This window comes from Rhinolophus hipposideros, assembly GCF_964194185.1.
Source record: "Rhinolophus hipposideros genome assembly, chromosome: 1".
NCBI lineage: Eukaryota > Metazoa > Chordata > Mammalia > Chiroptera > Rhinolophidae > Rhinolophus > Rhinolophus hipposideros.
Window position 1 is genome coordinate 55,660,820 of NC_138047.1, and position 20,945 is coordinate 55,681,764.

A 20,945-nucleotide genomic window follows, 5' to 3' on the forward strand; every position below is an offset into this window, starting at 1 on the left:
CTGGTTGGAATCTGGAATTTCACAAATTGTATTTCAGCTGCTTTCTGTCAGACTCATGTCACTGTATTTTTGCTGTCCTACAGAAATCTCACACAATGGTTCTAAAGTATTAGAGAACTTTAGGAAGATCTTAAAAAGTCATGTAGTCTGGCCCCCCTCATAAAAGGATGAATTAACAGTATCAAAATACTCAAGTACCAGTACTTATTCATTGATTCATTCATTCAACAAATACGTATTGAGTATCTACTGTGTCTCAGATGATTTCTAGTTATTGAGAGCACAGGGCTAAATAAGACATAAGCCTCCAGCCAGTAATATTTGTTTCCCAAGGAGTGTTCCATGGAATAACAATCCATTAGTTGCTCCTTGGAAAAAAGTTTCTAGGGTCACTAGAAGGTATGTGCTAAGTGAAATAAATCACACAGAGAAAAACAAATACCATGTGGTTTCATTTATATGTGGAATCTGAAAAACAAACAAACAAAAACAGACTTATAGAAACAGAGACCAAACTGATGGTCGCCAGAGGGGAGGGGGATGAGGAGACGGGTGAAAAAGATAACGGGGAGTATAGTTAATAATACTGTCCATGGTGACTAGACTATTGTGGTAATCACATTGTAAGGTGTATAAGTCTCAAATCATTATATTGTATACTTGAAAATAATATAATATTGTATACCAACTGTACTTTAAGAAATGTTTCTAGGGTCAAATAAGTTTAGAAAATACTGCTTAATATATTTTCCTTTCAGAACATCACATGAGCAGTAGTTTATTAAAGACTCAGAAGTTTTGCAGTAATTAAAATTGTTTAACTTATTCAGCCCAGTATTTTCCCAACATTTGATCATCTAAGGAATTGATCTTCTGTAAGCACCCTTTGGGAAGTGTTTTCATGCTCTTGTTTTGTGTTCTTTGCTATGTTTTAAGTATTTAGAAAATACTTTCAAGCACCCAAAGTAGAGTGATATTATAAAAATGTATGTATCCACCACAGGATTCACAATCCTTTTGTCACATTTGCTTCAGATCTTAAACATTATAGATACAATTGAAGTCTCTTTTATATAACCAAAGGGATATGATGTAATGTCAAGTAGTGGTAAGTGCTATGAAGAAAATAAAGCAGAGTAACAGGTAGGGAGTGAGGAGAGAAGAAGCGCTTTTTAGATAGTGAGTTCCAGGAAGTCTTCTCGGATGCGGAGACTTGAATAATGGAAGGGAGGATTCAGATGAAGAGCAGTCTGTGTGGTGGGAACAGTGAGTACAAAGGCCCTGAGACCCCGACATGGGGATCTAGTTCATAGGTCTGAGTTACAGTAAGGAGGCCATTATGCTGGAGTGTTCTGAGCAAGGAGAACAATAGGAAATAAGGTTGGAGAAGATAGCCAGACCACAGTCAGAACTTTGGCACACCTGACACACTCATCTTGAACGTAAGGCTGTCTCTGTGTGGGACTGAAGATCTTCATTCCAAGTTCTTCTTGCCCCCCAATAAGAGCTCCATTTTGAAAGCAAGAATGGCAACTGGAATCAAAATGATTACTTCCAGAAAGTGGTGGAAGCACTTGTTCCTAGAGGGTGATGTCAGGGCACTCAATGGCAAGGCATGTCACTTGGTCATATTCCCTAATTACCTTGGGAATGGGAGTTCTGAAGGGTGAGGGGCCACCCTGAATAACAGGGAAGAGCATGTCACAGTCCTCATGTGATTTGTTTCCACCTGCGACTTGGAAGGTGAAGTTTCCTTTAGTTGCAAGATGGAACCCTACCTTTGCTCTTTCTGCCTAGAGATTATGTATCTCTAGATTTCATGTTTCTTAATACCAGATGTATTTTGAGATATGTTACTGATCACATTTCCTCCCACTCAAGTGAATGTTTCAGGTAGCCCATCAGTTTATTCACTTTTATTTTTCGGTGTGTTCCTAAGTTAGATTTGAATTATCCTCTCAGTGAAAGACTGCTAAAATTCTCAGCAGTTGGGAGGAAGATTAAATAGTGTCTACCACCTACAGGGAACTGGTGAGTGAAACAGCAGTGATGGGATCTACTGCTTCCATTTCCCCTCAGTGTATTCGCTCTGAATTTTTTGTTAGAGGAGATACAGGGAAGCATAAGTGGTTTATATGGGATTATCCTCAACTGAACTATGTCACGTGCATTTTTAACACAACCTCTTCATTTAGAGAGGAACAGGGAAGTGATGGTGGTGGTGGTGGTGGTGGTGGTGGTGGTGGTGGTGGTGGTGATGGTGGTGGTAAAATCTAGCAGTGACATATGCCATACCATGAATGCCAGGGCTGATTTCACTCATCTGGCTGGCTCAGAAGCCATGCCCTTCCTTTCTCCCTTGACTTTATACCAGTCCCTCCCAAAGCAGGATACTCCATTCAGTAGGTTGACTTTCTCTGGTAAAGAAAAGTTACATTCTTGAGATTCATTGCCAAAAATGTAGTCTTCTTTCCCTCGAATTCCAGCTTCTGAACTTCTGACCCAGAATATGGTCCTTATAGTCTCTTGCCATATACTCTGGAAATAGTTCAGGCATAAAGCATCATCACATACTCAGCCAATAAGACACCATATTTATTTACATGAGATCTAGAAATATAATAATAGCTCTGTGAATTTTAATAGTGCTTAAACGCCTATTCATGGAAAATGTTAGGCAAGAACTCTTAGTGATTTACCCTTCTTAAGAGAAGAGTGAGTCACAAACATTTGAACTATGGAGACTGCTGTTTGATTTTTGGATCACTTACTCCTTCCTTTATGCCCTCCCTCTCCCAACATGCTAGGTGAAATATATTTTGAGTTTATAATTAAAGTTAATTATAAGTAATTTTGTTTTGAGGCAACTTTCTAGGGTGTGTAGTGCCAGCACCCCTGCCCCCAGCTCGGAGTGACAGTTAGGCAGCCTTTTGGCACCGAGAGTCATTCCCCCCTCCCCCAGCTAGGCTCTGCAAACCACCTGGAGGAGATTTTAAATGAAAAGGTCTTACCTCCTAAGTGTATGAAGGAGGCTGTTCTTAGGCTTTGAGAGGTCATCCATAGGTGGTGGACTCCCATGATTGAGACTTACGAAACTTCCCTCATCTTCCTTCTCTCATCAGCTTTTTCTGACTAATTTCTCTCGATTTCTCTCATTCAGCTTTGTGTTTAGCTTTCTCACCACAAACAAATTGTCTCTAGTACTGTGGAGATTCCAGGAAAATTGCCAGGGTGTAAGGCCTTCAATTCCATAAAAAGGAAAGATATTAACTAAAAACATATACATGTGCACACAGTCTCCCTCAGCCATTCATGTGCGTAAGCTTTTCTCCTTCATCCCACAAACAGCCCCGAGAGACACAAAATTTCAGGTCAATCACTCTTCCTCCTCTAGCCCTCTTCTTTCCTTCCCCACCTTTCGCATTTCTTGGCACATGAAGTCATTTCCAGCACCCAGCAAATCAAATCAATGTGCTGCCTGTGTCCAAAGGCCACATGGCTTCCTCCGTGCTCCCCACTTCTCCCCTTACAAGTCTGGGTGATTAATTAGAGGCACGTACGTTACAGTATTGGGCAATTACTCCTAGTGATGACACACAGGGAGACGGAGCAAGGCCCATATATGGCCCTTTCACCCACCATTCCAAAAACCAAACATCTTGCCCAAGAGTACATTTATAAGCTGGGTCCTGTGCCTAAGCCTACTAAATGATAACAGCTCACTGATGCTGCTTTGTCTCCCTTTCTTCCAGCTCTTCTACAAGTGACCTCTCCAACTATGACCATGCTTATCTGAGGCGGAGCCCTGACCAGTGTAGCTCCCAGGGGAGCATGGAGAGCCTGGAGCCCAGTGGGGGATACCCACCCTGCCATCTTCTTTCCCCTGCCAAGTCCACCAGCAGCATTGACCAGCTCAGCCACCTCCATAACAAGAGAGATTCGGCTTACAGCTCCTTCTCCACCAGTTCTAGCATCCTAGAGTATCCACCCCCTGGCATCTCAGGCCGGGAGCGTTCAGGCTCCATGGACACCACTTCTGCTCGAGGTGGCCTCCTAGAAGGAATGAGGCAGGCAGACATTCGCTATGTCAAGACAGTCTATGATCCCCGGAGGGGAGTCTCAGCAGAGTATGAGGTGAACTCTTCAGCCCTGCTTCTCCAAGGTAGGGAGGCCCGAGCCTCAGAAGACGGTCAGGGCTATGATAAATGGCATAATGTTCCTCGGGGCAAGGGAGCACCACCCCCATCCTGGAGCCAGCAGTGCCCTAGTTCCTTGGAGGCTGCCACTGACAACTTGCCTCCTAAAGTGGGCGCACCCCTGCCCCCAGCTCGGAGTGACAGTTATGCAGCCTTTCGGCACCGAGAACGGCCTAGCTCTTGGTCTAGCCTTGATCAGAAAAGGTTCTGCCGGCCTCAAGCAAACTCTTCCAGCTCCCTGAAAACTCCTTTCATAGAGGAACAGCTGCATACTGTGCTGGAGAAGAGTCCAGAGAGCAGCCCCCCATTGAAGCCCAAGCATAATTACACCCAGAAGGCCCAGCCTGGCCAACCTTTGCTACCGACGGGCATCTACCCGGTACCTTCCCTGGAGCCACACTTTGCCCAGGTGCCCCAGCCCTCCGCGAGTAGTAATGGCATGCTCTATCCTGCACTGGCCAAGGAGAGTGGCTATCCGACTCCTCAGGGAACCTGTGACAAGGTGGCTACCCTTGATGAGAATGGAAATCAAAATGGATCTAGCAGGCCTGGGTTTGCCTTCTACCAACCCCTAGAACTTGACTCATTATCCTCAGTAGAGAGGAAACTTGAAACTTCAGCCAAATGTGTCCCCTACAAAGTCCATTTCCCGTCAGTGCCTGAAAATGAGGAGGATACCTCCCTGAAGAGGCATCTCATACCTCTCCAAGGCAACAGCCCACATCCCAACGAGAGAAAGAGCACCCACAGCAACAAAGCATCTTCTAATTACCACAGCCTCCAATCCCCTCAGGCTCAGGCCTGGCAAGTGAGTGAAGACAAGAGATCTTCCCGGCCCTCAGAGGCCTGGGAGAGTGATTTCCAAGGAGACCATAATGCCAACTTCCAGCAGAGGCTGGAGAGAGAGGGCCTAAGCCAGAGCCCATCAAGCAACTTTGGCAAGACCAAGTCAGCCTTTTCCTCTCTCCAGAACATTCCTGAGAGTCTAAGAAGGCAAAGCAGCCTGGAGTCAGGAGGGGGAGCCCTGGATGGCCGGCCCACCTGTGTAGTTAACACCACCGCAGAGGACTCTGGAAGGAAAGCTGTTCCTGATCACAGGAGCCATCTGGACAGGCCGGTTTCCTATCCAAGGCCAGAGGGGAGAACCAGTGCCTTGGCCTCTTTCCACAGTTTAGACTCAAGGTATGAAGAGCAGTCCTCCCCACCCCACCAGCAGACATCCAGTCTGGGCCGGAGGAGGCTCAGCTCCAGCAGTGCCTCAGCTCTGCAGGGCTTGCAGTATGGAAAACCCCACTGCTCCGTGCTGGAGAAGGTTTCCAAGATCGAGCAGAGAGAGCAAGGGCGCCAGAGACCCCCAAGTATGGGTAGCTCCATTTATGGCTATAACTACAGGCCCAACAGGATGGTCCCAACTTCCCATACTTCCGGGAATGACTTAGAGGAGACAAAAGCCAACATCCGTTTTTCCGAATCCACTGAACCTCCAGGCAGTGGGGAGCAGCATTTCAAAAACGGGGAGCCAAAGTTGGAAGAGGTTTCTTGGCAGATCTGTGGTCAACAGCTGAGGCGGGGCGCCGAGGGCAGCCAAGGCCCCTCACCCCGAGGTAGTGAGCCCCCAAGACGGGACACTCGCCTGCTCCGCAGCCAGAGCACCTTTCAGCTCTTCAGCGAGGCTGACGGGGAGGCCTCGTGGCGGGACAGCAGGCCTCGCACGCCGGAGTCACCAGTGCTGGACGCCCCGTTCAGCCGCTCCTATCGGAACAGCATCAAGGACGCGCAGTCCCGCGTCCTGGGGGCCACCTCCTTCCGACGCCGGGACCTCGAGCCGGGGGCGGCCGGGACTTCCAGGCCCTGGCGGCCACGACCAGCCTCTGCCCACGTGGGACTGCGGAGTCCAGAGGCCCTGGCTTCCACCTCCCCGCACGTCCCACGGGAGCGGCACAGCGTGACCCCCGCTGAGGGCGGTGCAGCCCAGCCTGCGACCCCAGCTGCCCGGAGGGGGCCCCGCCGACGCCTGACCCCCGAGCAGAAGAAGCGCTCCTACTCGGAGCCCGAGAAGATGAACGAGGTAGGAGTGTCGGAGGAGGCCGAGCCAGCGCCCCTGGGCCCGCAGAGGAAGGGGCTGCGTTTCCCGGAGAGCACGGTGGCCGACCGGCGCCGCCTGTTCGAGCGTGATGGCAAGGCCTGCTCCACGCTGAGCCTGTCGGGGCCGGAGCTGAAGCAGTTCCAGCAGAGCGCCCTGGCCGACTACATTCAGCGCAAGACTGGCAAGCGGCCTGCTTCGGCCGCAGGGGGCGGCGTCCAGGAGCCCGGGCCGCTGCGGGAGCGCGCCCACAGCACCTTCCCGCAGCCCAGCCCCGCACCACCCGAAGGCCCGGCTCTCACCTCCGCCTCCAGCCTCTGCTCGCTGCGGGATCCCAGCCTGCAGCCCTGCAGGGAGGCTGCCCTCCTGCCCGTGGCGGGGGGCAGTGGGGAGCCCACGCGGGGGTCCCGAGATCGCAGCAGAGATCGCAGCAGCTCCTTTGCCGGTGGCCGCCTCCTTGGGGAAAGGCGACGTGGGGAGCAGGCCCAGCGGGAGCTGCTCAGTGGGGCTCACCACGGTGGAACAAAGGGCGCCCAGAGAGCGGACAGGGCCCCTGGGGAGCCCTCTTCGTTCGGGGCTGCAGCCGGAAGGGCTGGGAAGTCCATGTCCGCCGAGGACCTGCTGGAGCGCTCGGATTTCTTGGCTGTTCCTGTCCACGTGCGGTCACGGTCATCTCCCACCGCAGACAAAAAGCACCAGGTAGGTGCAGCCAGCATGTCCTAGGCCTGCCCCTTGGGTTCCGGAAGTTTAGTGCAACTCCCCTGACCCCTTCTTCCCGCCTCAGTTGTCCTTTCACGTGCAAAAGATTGCATTGGTTTTGAAGAGGTGATTTCTTTCTGTGCCCCTATCTGATATCCTTACAGACATAAAGATATATTTATATAGTGGTGTAGCTGTCTTAAAAGAGATACAATACATGCATCTTATATAAATATCTATGTATGTGTATATGTCTACATATGTAATATATACATATCACATAATAATTTCAGTTTAGGAAGTCACCTCTCAGTGCAAGAATGCGTAGTTAGGAAAAGTTAGGGGTTATCCTTTGTTCTTTTTTTGTTTTTTAATTCAAGGAACAGAGGCTATATGTCAGAGTTTTAAATATTTTAGCTTTATTATCTCTCTGTTTCTACTGGACTTCTGCATTTACAAAATAGGTAGAATTGTTGACTTTGAAAGGTTATTGAGTCCCAGGCCCTCAGCTAAGTATGCTTTACATTTATTATCTCATTAATCCTCGCAATAGTCCTATGCAGTAGAGTATACTATCCATATCAAACCCATGTCTCTCCAACTCCCACCTGAGCTCTTTCTGTGCACTATCCTGGTGAGAAAGGAGAATTACAGACATTCAAACTCTTATTTTCTAATAAAAGCTCCAAACTGTGCAACAATTATGAAGTATTTCCACAGGAAATTTCAGGCAGAACTGGAATAGAATCTGAGCACTTGACTCCCAGGAGTCTGTTCAGTTCCCTGATTCTTAGCCCATCCCCCAAACCCCGCATTCCACTGCAGATCAATAGCCTCCCTCATGGTTCTCGTCCCACATAAGAAGATAATAGGAACTCACATATAGGTTAGCACAGGAGAGACCACCCTTCCATCGCCCCTTCTCAAATTCTGTTTTTCCTGGCACAGAAGTCTGTCGTTCAGTAAGCGTTTATAGAGCATATGTAGTATGGAAAACACTATCTTACAGGGTTGAAGGAAACACAAAGGAAAATATGGCTCATGCCTTTCTGGAGTTCACAACTGAGCAAGGAATATAAACTTAAATATAAATAATTGACACAACTGGTGATAAAAAATATGCTGTGGGAGGGAAAGTGATTCATTCTAACTGAGGTGATCTCAGAGCGCTTCTCTTGAAGGAGATGGGATTTGAAGCAGGCTGTAATGGATAGGCAGGATGTTGACTAAAGGATTGGGGGTTGTGCGTGGGAGGCAGCAGTGGGAGAAAATAGCTTCAGACAAAGAAAGATTCAGTCATGACTGCCTGAGAAGTTTGTTTGCAGCCACTGCTTCTGAAACACACATACACACAGCCTCTCAAGAGTAAATGCTGTGCCTTTCTAGATACTTCCTGTTCGGGAATATTCTCTCCAGTAAACCCACAAAAATATAGAGGCAATCCTCCATAAGACTTCAGTAGCTATTTTCTTCCCCTCCGAAGAACAGAGATAATTTCTACTCCTTATTCTACCACTAAAACACTTTTTAACTCCATATGTGTAACATACAATTTCAGCTAGTTTGGACTTCAGTCTAGTGCATAGCAAAACACATTTTCTTCATTTCACTGCCCATGTTCTAAACAAAATGGAAAATGTTTAGGTGAAAACTGAATCATCTTCTGTTTTATTATTCCCCACTAGATGTCATTATTCTCTTTGGGGGAATCAATCTGTTGGATATGAATGTTATTTTGCTTTCCCCCCTCAAAATCTTTCTCAAGCCTGGTACATTGGGAAATAGAGCTAAAACATAGGTGTAGATTCCTCCAAACCCAATGAAATACTTTATATTATTTGAAAAACATTTTGGAGAGACAACTAGATAAAGAACATTATTTAGGCACCCTCTTCAATAAAGAGTAGCATATTTGGATATTTTTTAATTTGGGGAATATGACACCGGAGGGGAATAAATTTCAAAATAAAATCTTTTATCTGTGCTGCTTTGCTCCTACAAATTCTGAAAATAGGTTACCATCTCCCAGATTGGAATTGTGCCACGGTCGTGTTCCTGAGCTTCCTTCTTCCATCCCCCCACCCAGCCACTAGACTGTGCCTGCCGACATCTGGTCCGTGGCCATGTCTGATCCATCTTTATACGGCCATCTCCCTTATTTGCAGAACTAATTAAAAATAAAACTATTCTTCCCACATAATTATTGCGGTTATTTCGAGATAGTATATATTGTTTTATTTGAAAAAAATTCCGGGAGCTTTACCATTATCCTTAAGCTTTGGTGAAGGCGTTAAGTGAGAAGTTTTCTCATCCCAGCTTTAGAGAACTTGGTGAAGTTATATGACTGTGTAGAGACCGTCTTCCCAAGTTAAACCCAAAATATGGAGTCTGTTTCGGATGCTGGCTCAGTCCATGGCATCCTGAACACATGCTACTTGCTCTAGCTAGTCAGATGCTAATAAGAGCAGGATTTTACAAGTTTGGACAAGGATTCAGCTCCTTGTCAAAAGTCCACGATCGAGGCCGGTTTCTACCTCCAAAACAAGGTCAGCATGGAAATCAATTCTCCTGTTCATAAAAACTGATCATTCTTGGGCCTGAAATAATGTCTGCAGAAGTCTGCCACCAGCGGTAGCCTGAGAGCTGTTTAGATACTCCGCAGGCCTAGGCTTCCTTAGTCAGTACCTAAGGGAGAGATACTGTGGTTCTCTCTGAAACAGTACCTCTCCTGTAGTTCCTCATTTTTTGAAAGGTGTTAATTGCAGAACAAAAGGATATTAGTAATGGAGCTGAAGGACACGACAAATTCTTGTCTATTTTCTACTTTCTCTGGGGCTTTGGAAAACTTAACCTTTTTAAAGTAGTTGGGCCCTGCAAAAAAATATTCAAACATTTCTGCCTTAGGGATGGACATTTATATTTCTTTATTGCATGGACCTAAAAGATAGCAGAGACTGTAAAAAGAAACCTGTGGAGAAATAAGATTCTTGGTAGGGATTTTTTTTCCCCAGATGCTGAGTTAGAGGCTTCTCTGGTTCTCGTATTTTCAGAGACCTTTGTTTCTGACATGTAACACAGTCACCATGTGATAGTGAGACAAACATTTAATTGCTAAAGAAATTGCTCAATGCATGGATCCTCAATGTCGGGTGTAGGCTTGATTCAGGAGAATGCAGCTTGTAAATCATTTTTAGCATCTCTCATCAAGCACTCTACTCACACTTGGGGATAAATAACCAAACCAACTTTCCACACAGAATGTAAAGTTACAAAAAGCTACTAATAACCAAATGTGTACTAAGTACCCATCAGGGCACTAAGTGTTTTATAAGGATAAAATTAATCCTTACCTCTATGCAAAGAAATAGATAGGATTGTTATCTTTATAGTACAGATAAGGGAATTGAGGCACAGAAAGGGTGAGAAATTTGCCAAAGGTAATGGGATCAAGAGTTTGAGCCCATACTGTCTGACTCGAGTCTTCAAGTCAGTATACCACGCTGCCTCCTTGAATTAGAAAAGGCTGGGGGAAGAGGAGATGAGAGTTAAACATCTCTGAAAACTTCAGCCAATGAATCGATTTCACTTTAACATTTATCCATTACTGTTATTTACGTTTAAGTAGCATTTTAAAATTTTTCAAATGGATTTCTAATCCATCTTAGCAAATACTTGAAACGGATATTCCAAAGTAGATGAATATTGTTGTCTTCATGTTTCATTGGCTAAGAAGATATTAGGATGTCTAACTCAGAACTCAAAGCAAGAGTGAGGCCTGGGATTCCATAGGCTTTAGGTTTATAGACTTAAGTCTAATGAAGAATAAAAACTGGTAAGTCAGTCATCAGAAGGCAGAGATAATTAACAAAAACAAACTGGCATTTAACACATGTCTGTTGGTGTAACTCTTTATGGGGTATTCCTTCCATAGTCACTGCTTTTCCCTAAATTGCCTTAATAAGTACTTTATACTTCTTATCACTTTATAGAAAATCGAGTCTTGGAGAGTGAATATATGCCTTATCAAAGCAAGTAAATACAATAGGAATTTATCCTCCTTGGGCTTTTACTAGGTTGGGAAGGCATTTTCATTCTCTCCAAATGGTATTTTGATTGACAAAAGATTTCGAGTTCTCTCAATAACCTATTACTGGGTCTAACTTATTTTACACACTCACATAAATGTCAACTTAAGCTTATACTGTAATTCAAAGGAAATAACAGAATGGGAAAATGTATTTAAAAGTTACTGGGTTAGGAGCTTAAAGAGGACCTAGTAGCTTTTCTAATTAATTATTGGCAAAGGGACACATTCATGTCAACAGACGGGGTGGAGTGGGGGAAAGACTTTAGAAGGACATAAGGTTTCGTAGAGAACAGGAATTCGTCTTCCCTATAGTAATATTTGAGCAAATCAGAGACACATGAAATTCCTTTTCCTTAAAGCACTGAAGTCTGATTGCATCTAGCTCAGTTACCGCTCAACTTGTTAAGATTCCAAAGAAAGATCTTGGATTTTGAAGAGATCATGGTTTGAACCCTGGTTCCTCCACTTACTTAACTGTGGGTGGGTAAGATACTTAACCTCTCTGAGCTGCAATTACTTCCCCTCTCCCCATTACTATAGGTTAAATTACTGAAGAAATGTCAGGTACCTGACACCACTCCAGGCACATAATTTGAGGAATATAAAGAATTTAGGAGAGTGTCTGGCACACAATAAATGCCCAGTAAGGAATAGAAATGTTTACTACTATTAGTCAAGTGTTTCTTTCATCTTTGTACCTACTACCACCTTTGGCTCTTTTTATTGCTTATTAGTACCTTTCCCACTGACGGGGGGATGGGTGAAAAAAGAGGGCGGGAAGCAATTAGCTCTTTGGAAAGAATAAACAGTGAAACACATTGCTGAAATTAAGTTTAGGGATTCTGTGTGGATTTAATTTTTCTTTTCTACCTGAATCGTATTATAAATAATTCAGTTAAATGTTTTATCATCAATAGCAACATTGTCTTCAGGTACTTGTTCACATGGGCCGAAGCTTACACTATCAAAAACTGACCGATGACCCTTTCAGGAAACTGGTATTTACCCTTATTGAAAACAAAAACAAGTAATGGCTACCACTGATATATTGATATTACATGTGGGTGAGATGTTTTCCCCAGAGAAAACATATTTCAACCTGATTACAAGCCAGATTCATGTCTTTTCAAATTATAACCTAGAACATTTGAGATTTTTGCTGAATTCTATACACTGTCCTTTTCCTGTCATCTCCCATATTTCCCAATTACTGTTTCAAAAACTTGGCCCTTTGAATTAATTTGCATCGTTGTATTTCAAGTATAGCAGTCGTTTTGAACAACTGTATAGCAGTTGTTTTGAACCTTGGAGATAATGATCAGACTTCTCTTGTTTAGAAAATGCCCTTGTTAGGCGAGGCACCTAGTGAGACAGACTGAGATTCAAATCCTAGCTCTGCCAACTGTGACCTTGGGAAAGTTACCCTCTTTGGGCCTATCTCCTCATCCGTGCAGTGGGGTTAACAAACTTCCTGGGGCTTTGAGAATGAAATGGGATAGCATGTAAGAGTGCCGCCAGAGTGCCTGGCAATAAATAGTAGGCCTCCAGTAACTATTCTTGCTCCTTTCTGGCTCTATCTCCTTGGTAAATTTGTCAGTAATAATGCTATGCCTTTCTTGTGTTTCAAGGATGTGCTTTCGGGGGAAAACAATGGCTTTGGTCTTGTGAAGGATGCATGTCACTTGGCTGGTCCTGGATCCAGGTACGTATGTGTATTTCTGATGCCCTCTGCCTTATGAATGTTGCTGGAGTTAAATGTTTTGGTTCCTCTACAAGGAATTGAAATGTGATATTATGATGTTTCATAGGGTCACGAGCTGCCTTTTCCATTTGTCTAGGCCGTGGGGAACTTTTTTTATTTCGATGACTTTCTCTAAGAATTAGACCAGTTCAAAATAGGTTTTGAATGTGTGCTGTTGAAGCAGTGACTTCCAATAAGTTTAACATCAGGCTAGTTCATGGATATGCTCTTCTAAAGCATATCCTGTGGTTCTCACACGTGGGGCCTCTCGTGTGTGTCTGATCTCTTCCAGTTCTGTGAGCAAAGGATCAGGTCTGGTGACTAAAGTGCTCAGGGAAGAATGAGCGTTTCACGAACAGCTTCACAGAGTGAGACAAACTCATAGCAAGCACCTGAAGTAAAAAAAATAAAGCTCCAACATCATAATTTTTAGACACTTAAGGATCGAAAATAATAGGAAAAGTCATTTTTTAAAAATTGACCATCAAAATAATTTCTCCTAGATAGAAAAATTAATGGACAATTTTTTAGAATTTCAATATTTGAACTATTCACATGGAGCTTAATAAGTAGAAAATTCCAAAGAGCATTCCTCGGAACCACATGCTTGTGTGTAGTTTTAATGCGGCATCATAGGGTTATCTACTATAGTCTATTTACTAATGATAATACGTTTAAACCCTTCCTACTACTTTCCATATTTTTCAAGCCAGTTCCCTAATTTTTCTTATGTTTCATTCAGTCATTGTTTCCCTCTTTTTCTTTATTCACCTTGTCAATAACTCAACCTAGTACTGCCACTTAGAAGCAGCCAGCATGGTCAGCAAGTGAGTATTACGTTACCCCTTATTGCCAAGAGCAATATTCCACAGTTACGTGCTCTTGCTTCTGGAGCTGGGCCGAAAGTAAAGCAAGTATTAAAGGTGAGGCCGAGGACGTTGGTTAGTTTGGATGCATTAATTAAAAGCTAGAGACAAAGGAAAATTCACAATGAACTATAGCACTGCCAAAAGTCAAAGATAACGGTAAAACGAAGTCAAAGGTAAAACGAAATTCAGCCACAAAAAAATCAAACAGCTCGATTACAAAAAGGACTTGAATAGACATTTCTCCAAAGATGATACACAAATGGCCAACAAGCATATGAAAAGATGTTCCACATCACTAATCATCAGGGAAGTGCAAATCAAAACTACAATGAGATACTACCCTACACCTGTTAGGATCCTTAAGATAGCTAGTATCAAAAAAACAAAACAAAAAACAAACACCATAAAAGGACAAGTGTCAGTGAGGATGTGGAGGAATTGGAATACTTGTGCACTGTTGGTGCAATTGCAAAATGGTGCAACTGCTAATAGGAAACAGTATGGAGGTTTCTCAAAAAATTAAAAATAGATCTACCATATGACCCAGCAAGCCCACTTCTAAGTATATTTATCCAAAAGAATTAAAAAGTGTCTTGAAGAGATATTTTTATACCCATGTTTATAGCAGTATTATTCTCCATAGCAAGGAAGTAGAAACAACCCAAATGTTTATTGATGGATGAATAAACAAAATGTGGTATATACATACGGTGGAATATTATTTAGCCTTAAAAAGGAAGGAAATCCTGACATGCTGCCACATGGAAGAACTGAGGACATTATACTAAGTGAAATAAGCCAGTCGCAAAAAGACAAATACTCTATGATTCCACTTATATGAGGTATGTAAAGTCGTTCAATTGATAGAAACAGAAAGTAAAATGGTGGTTACAAGGGCTGGGGGAGGGGGTAAAAGAGCTGTTGTTTAATTGAAGTTTCAAATATACAAGACGAAAAAGTTCTGGAGATCTGTTTCACAGCAATGTGAATATAATTAACATTACTGAGCTGAACATTTAAAAAGTTTAGAGCAGTAAATTTTAAGTTATGTGTTTTTTAGCACCTAAAAAGAACGCTATGAAAGGAAAACAAGACTAATTGCTCTCAAACTATTCTTGAATATTAGGATTCCTGCATATACACCAACAGATAGTTGCCTCTCACAAAAAGAGACTCAAACAAAATCTTTTTTACCCTATTCTTTGTTCTTGAAGAAATACAAAACAATCACCAAGGAGAAGTCTCAACCGAACTAAGCAAGCATTTAACTCAAATGTTACCTTCAAAAGTATGCAATTTAAGTATGGTTTATGTAAACTAAGAAGATTAAACATAAACTAAAATCATCATATCAAGGTTTATTGGACTGGATCTTTAAAGGATAAGTGCTATACTATTTTATTGTGTGTTTTACTGATGTCTTCCCTAAAAAGCCTCAAGAAATAGAGTAAGGAAAATGAAGGTACTCAAATTAATCATTAAAACATCAAATTCCAGTTTATTCCATGTCCTATTAGAAGACGTTAAGTTTAAAAATAGTCCATATTCTACAGTCTAAAGAACAGTTGGGCAGAAGAGGCATTGTTATTTCAACAGACATTTACTAAGAGGGTACTTTATGTTTGGTGCCAGGGAAGCCAAAATGAATATAAATAACGTGGGAACACAGAGCACCCCCAGCTAATCTCTTGCTTCTGGGTTTCTTGTATATCAAATTGGGAACCCACCAAGAAGTACACAGTAGCCAATCCTAGATATTGAGAGGTTCCTGGTTTAAAAAAACAAACAAACAAAAAAATACCTCTAAATGAAAAGGATCCATGAGGGTAGGCTAGAGGTTGCATCTGAGGGAGAGATGGACCCCTCATTCAACCATCCGCATTTATAATGAAAAAAAGTATAACCACAGAAGAAGAGCTCTTTGGTCTTCGCAGTCTTTCCCTTCCATATGCTGTCATCTCCCTGCCTGCATTAGACAATTTCATGGCAGGCTTGTGCTGGGGCTCTGACTTGGGCCTGAGCCACACTCCCTGAGAATTCGGATCTGTAAAATGAAAAGTGCCATCTGCTCTCCAGATTCACTTGCGTACTAGTCAGAAATTGACAAACAATGGTGCTTTGCCGAGGATATCTTATATCCTCACATTAACTCTTGCACGGCAGGTAGGCAGTACTGCAGACTCCTGTTTTCTTTGTTTTGTTCTCTTTATTTTTTTCCCTGTAGAACACAGTAACAGAAGTATTGGAAATTGTTGGCGTTTTCCTTGAAGCCTACATAGAGGACATTTGTTTAAATCACCATTTACCCTATTTGCTCATTATTCAAATCTCTTTCTCTAGAGGTAACTGTTTATTAGCTCCTTAGGTGAGACTCTCCCCCTCCTTTTTACATTCCATTTTAAGAAATGAGAACACTAGGAGAATAAAAGGAGGTTGTAAATAAAACCTACAGATTCAGCAGCCCACACAGATGTTTTCCAAACAGACCTCCCCCTGCAGGGATCACACTGGGACAGAATGAGGCAGCCTTCTTTTTCCCCAGACTCTGGAGCTGGTTCCCAAAGTAGTCCTATCAAGAGCTGAGGAAATGTACCTACTCTTTTTCTTTCTTTTTATATCCTGAAGCCTGTCCTCAGGATATATCCTGAAGCCTTGGTGATGGGGGTAGTGAGACATGACTAGTAAAAGCAAACGCCGTGTGACATTTACCTGTAGGAGTCATTGCTTGTCTGGTATTTTATTTAAACTTGGTTCTTGGTGTGAGCAGCTGGTGGCAGAGGTTGAGAGTGTGCAGCACTCTGGGGGTCCTTCTCCCTATCAATTGCTTTTCCCAGCTGTATAACGAACCTTGGGCTCAGTGTTTGCCCCTTTCTTCAGAGCTATAATACTCGTTGTTTGTATCCTGCTCCAGGTCACTTAGTTGTTCAGAAAGAGGCAGAGAAGAGATGCTGTTGCTCACACACCATCCCAGCCCTCGTTGGGGTGGATCGGGCTGCAAAGCAGTTGGTGCCTCAGGTCCCAGCGAATGTCCTGGACTGCTGGACCATCCGAGGCAGGCCAGCAGGACGCCTTGCCCCAGGCCGCTGCCCACAGGAATGCAAGGGCATCTCACAGACACCAGGGCTGTACCACTGACCCCACTCAGCTCAGCTCTCCCTTCCCCTGTCCCCTCCAGCTACTGTTCTCAGGCTGCCAATGATCAGCCAACCAGAAGGGACAGTCAGACGGGGCAGCAGCCTCTTCCACCCTACACCCCGGCAGTGACTCACAAAAGCAGTGGTCACAGCCTGGCCCAGCCTGCCAACCCAAGAGGCCATGGGTCCAACAGTCCAGAGCGTGGGGTAGAAGAAGGAATGAGGAAGCGGCCTCCCCAACCTCGAGTGAAGTGGGCCCACGCGGTCAGAGAGGACAGCCTCCCTGAGGAATCTTCGTCGCCTGAGTTTGCCAACCTGAAGCACTATAAAAAACAGCAGTGTCTCCCAAATTCAAGCAGCACTTCCGACCCAGACATGCCTCTTGGGGTCCCACACACTCCAGGGAGGATCTCCCTCCGAATATCCGAGTCGGTCCTGCAAGCGTCCCCCCCACCTCAGCAGGATTGCGATGACGAAGTGTTCGTGAAGGACTTGCACCCAAGTGCCACCTCCAGCCCCACATTTGAAGCTCTTCCCCCACCCCCACCCCCACCCCCTCCACCAAACCAAGACACCGCAGTGAATAGCTGGGATGACTTTCCTCCACCTCCTCCCCAAGCTCTGTGTGAGGCACAGCTGGACAGTGAGGATGACAAGCAGCTCCGTGCCAGGTGAGCAGGTACACTGGGTAGGGCAAGCCTTTAGTCGTGGAGGAAAGGTTTCCCCTCACTACTATGATTTTCATGCTCCAGGCTTCCCAGACCCTCCTCCTTTGGCCACAGGAGAGCCCTGAGGTGGAGGTTTTCTATACAAGCTCAGCTCATGAAACTGGCAGAGTGGTTTCACTTGTTTACCTTGGGTGGTCGTTATTCTAGTCGTCACTGCCCACCAGGGAGGGACAGCAGTGAAAAATGAGAGCCAAAACCAAGAGGCGTGGTTCACTTCTGTGGACCTGGTAAGTTCAAAGGGTCCAGATAAATAGCATCCCTCTTCCCTGCCCAAGTTCTGAATCAGTGAGGGAATGAGGGAAAAGAGAAAAGCATACAGAAGAGAAAAATATCATTTGTATTATGTATAGATACTGGAGAATGTCTTCTATCTGAGTGTTAAGTGGGCCTCCTGATACTGAGCCCCAAATTAAATAAGTTTACCTGCCTAGTTATAGGCCATGCTAGACATACACACGTGTGTGTGTTTTATTTATATATATATGGAGAGAAAGAATGCAAGAGCAAGCCTAGAGAAAGCCTTACTCTCTCAAAAGGAGAGGAGGCTGGGCTGTGAATGGGCTATGGTCAGCTGCTCTTTCCAAAGGTACTCCATGTCCATAGGGAGGAATAAAGAGTAGGGCTAAAGGTCAGTAATACTTAGGGAAAACCTGTTCTTGGAAGTCAGAAGAATGCGGACGAAGCATTTCCCAACAGATGCTTCTTAGGACAACTTATCTTTCACAACACCAAAAAAAAAAAAAACCACATTGCCTGCTATCACCTTTGTGATAGCACCTCCCTCTAAATACCAGAGTGATTTACCACTACCCTCTGTTCACCTGGACCTTTCAGAAAGTTCTGGGACCTGAGAGCAACGTTCACCAAAATTGAATTCCTACTGGATTCATCCCCCCCTTAAAGTCACACAACCTCACTGTGACCAACTAGTGGGCTAGATTGAAGGCCCTTTAGGACCCTACAGTTTTGGGGTAGTAACTTCAGAAGTGTGGCTACCCCACCCCACTCCTGATGTGGGAAGCTACAGCCCTGATGGTGAAAACTCCCTCAGTCTTTCTTTACCCTCTCCTCTTCACCCTTCTTACCACTCTTTTTTTTTTTTTTAATATCTCCAATAGCTCCAGCACATTTGCCAATGTGACAATTGCCAAGGAAAGGCCCATGCCTGGTGCGGCCCATTTGGTTGATAGTCAGGTAGTGGCTTTCAGATCTCACACTTCTATCAAGGATTCAGAGGCCAATGAGACCAGCCCGCCCTCCACCACTGGTGCTCTGCCCCAACATGCCGGGTCTCTTGGCTGGCAGCCAAGCCCAGAGCAGCCACCTCCCATCCTGACCCAAGGCCTCGTCCACGACCCAATCAGTGGGACTCAGGAGTTAGAAAAGAATGTCAGTTCTGGTCCTCAGAAGACCTCAGAAGATATCAGAACAGAGGCTCTGGCCAAGGAAATTGTCCACCAAGACAAATCTCTGGCAGACATTTTGGATCCAGACTCCAGAATGAAGACAACTATGGATTTGATGGAAGGTTTGTTTCCCCGAGATGTTAACTTGCTGCAGGAAAACAGTGTAAAGAGGAAGGCCATGCAGAGAACTGTCAGCTACCCAGGATATGAAGGCAAGAGGTAAGTCCCTGGTAATATCCCCAAAGAGACTTCCAAATGAACTCCGTCTACAGGGTGATAAGTCTGGACTACTTACCTGATCTTTTCCTGCTTTCGGAGATGCTGACCAAAGAGTGACATTCCATCTCAGCCTTAGGGGAGTGGCTCTGAGGAGTAGGATGTGGGACAGACTGACCTTGAGTTAGCAGGCGTGTGCCCAACATCAAAAATAATAGTAGTAATAATAATAATTGCTGTTAATACCTGTTGTTCATGTTCTTTGTGTCAGGCATTATATTAATTTCCTTATAGAGACATCATCTTCTTTAATCTTCACAAGAACCTCTGAGGTAGCTACCAATTTTATCTCCATTTTAGAAGAGGGGGCACAGGGAAATTAGGACTGTGCCCCGCTGAAGTCATAGAACACACAAGTGATGGCATCTGTGTTTGAAGTCAGCACCGTGACCTTGCCTGCTATCTCAGTGATTACACTGTGCCCCTAACTCAGCAAACGCGCCACTTCCCATTCTTGGACAGAGGTACCATTACAGAGACACCCATAGGGGTCAGTGCAGAGAGGAGCAAGTAGAACCAGTGAGCTCAGCCCTCCCTGCGGCGGCGGCCAATGCGGTCTTTGTAAAAGGGACGAGAGTCTAGAGACGTACATTTATTGACTACACTGACATTCGCCTTTGAAGAGTTAGGGTGAATGTTTGCTCATGCTCTGAAAATCAAGAAAGGTGTGAATGGGGGTGCACTGTCATGGTTTTGTTCAGCCCGTGAGCCTCTGCTCCTGAAGTTCCCTGAGCTGCACGTTTACTGTCCTGGACGCTGGGTACGACGTGTCCCAGCGTCCAACCATGGGGTGAACGTACCACGGGCAGTCTGTTTTTCATTCTTTTGCTTTCTCCTGGGAGACTACAATATTTTCTTGCATGTTTGATTTCCTTAAAGTGTTTTTTATTTTCTTTTTAATTTTCAATGAAAACTGTGGATTGGCAGATTGGAGCTCCACAGTTAGTGGTTTCCAAACTAATAAAAACAGAGCATTTCATCTAAATTTGGGCTTACAGTTTAGAAATTTCCAAATGACCTAAATAAATTGCTAACAGGAATGCCATGTTTTAATTTGGAGGGAAGGGGAGAAAGTAAAGAGCTTCTTAAAAGTTCTTTGATATGTTATCGTACTAATACAAGGCCTGAACAGTCAGTTACTTTCTCCATCCCCTTCTTTTTCAGATTTGGCAGAGACTAATTGAGGTGAAGTGACTTATCTAGAGTCGTATGTTTAGCAAACACATACTGAGCACCTACAGTATGCAAGGCAATCTACTGGGTACCACACGGGGCCCAAAGATGGGGGTGTGCCAGTCAGTTCACCATGAGTGGTTGTGGTAGGTCAAAGTTAGGGGGGCTTCCGCTCACTTCATTCTGGTCTCTGAACACTGGCTGTAGAAAGACCAAAGTAATTTACAAGTACATCCTTAGAAAAGCCATTTCCTAGCATTATTGTTCAGAATGTATGTTCTTTCGTCAATCTAGAAGTGAAATGGCTTTTGCAGGAGGAATTTCAAAAGGATGGCCTGCGCCATCTTCTGGTGAAAATGAGCATCGTTCTGTTGTGTGTGAGACTGAAAATAGCCATTGTGAGGTTTAGTTATCAAACAGCCTACGAGGCTAATTTGTAACACAGTGAATATATCTGGTGGGGGAAAAAAATACATATCAAAAGTCCTTTTTCCTATTTTTTCAATTAACTGGATTAAATGTAATTATATTGTTTAGAGGAATAGCCCCATCA

At 44.3% G+C, this 20,945-nt stretch overlaps 1 protein-coding gene across 3 annotated transcripts in view; it reads left to right on the plus strand.

Annotated features, from left to right (window-relative positions):
- Positions 1 to 20,945, plus strand: part of SHROOM3 (shroom family member 3) — a 293,674-nt gene that overhangs the window by 255,275 nt on the left and 17,454 nt on the right. For all 3 annotated transcript variants that reach the window (XM_081059496.1, XM_081059497.1, XM_081059498.1), the window contains 4 exons: positions 3,753 to 6,978; positions 12,694 to 12,767; positions 16,587 to 17,480; positions 18,656 to 19,162. In XM_081059496.1, coding sequence (XP_080915622.1) covers positions 3,753 to 6,978; positions 12,694 to 12,767; positions 16,587 to 17,480; positions 18,656 to 19,162 — 4,701 coding nt within the window. The remainder of the gene's footprint in view (positions 1 to 3,752; positions 6,979 to 12,693; positions 12,768 to 16,586; positions 17,481 to 18,655; positions 19,163 to 20,945) is intronic.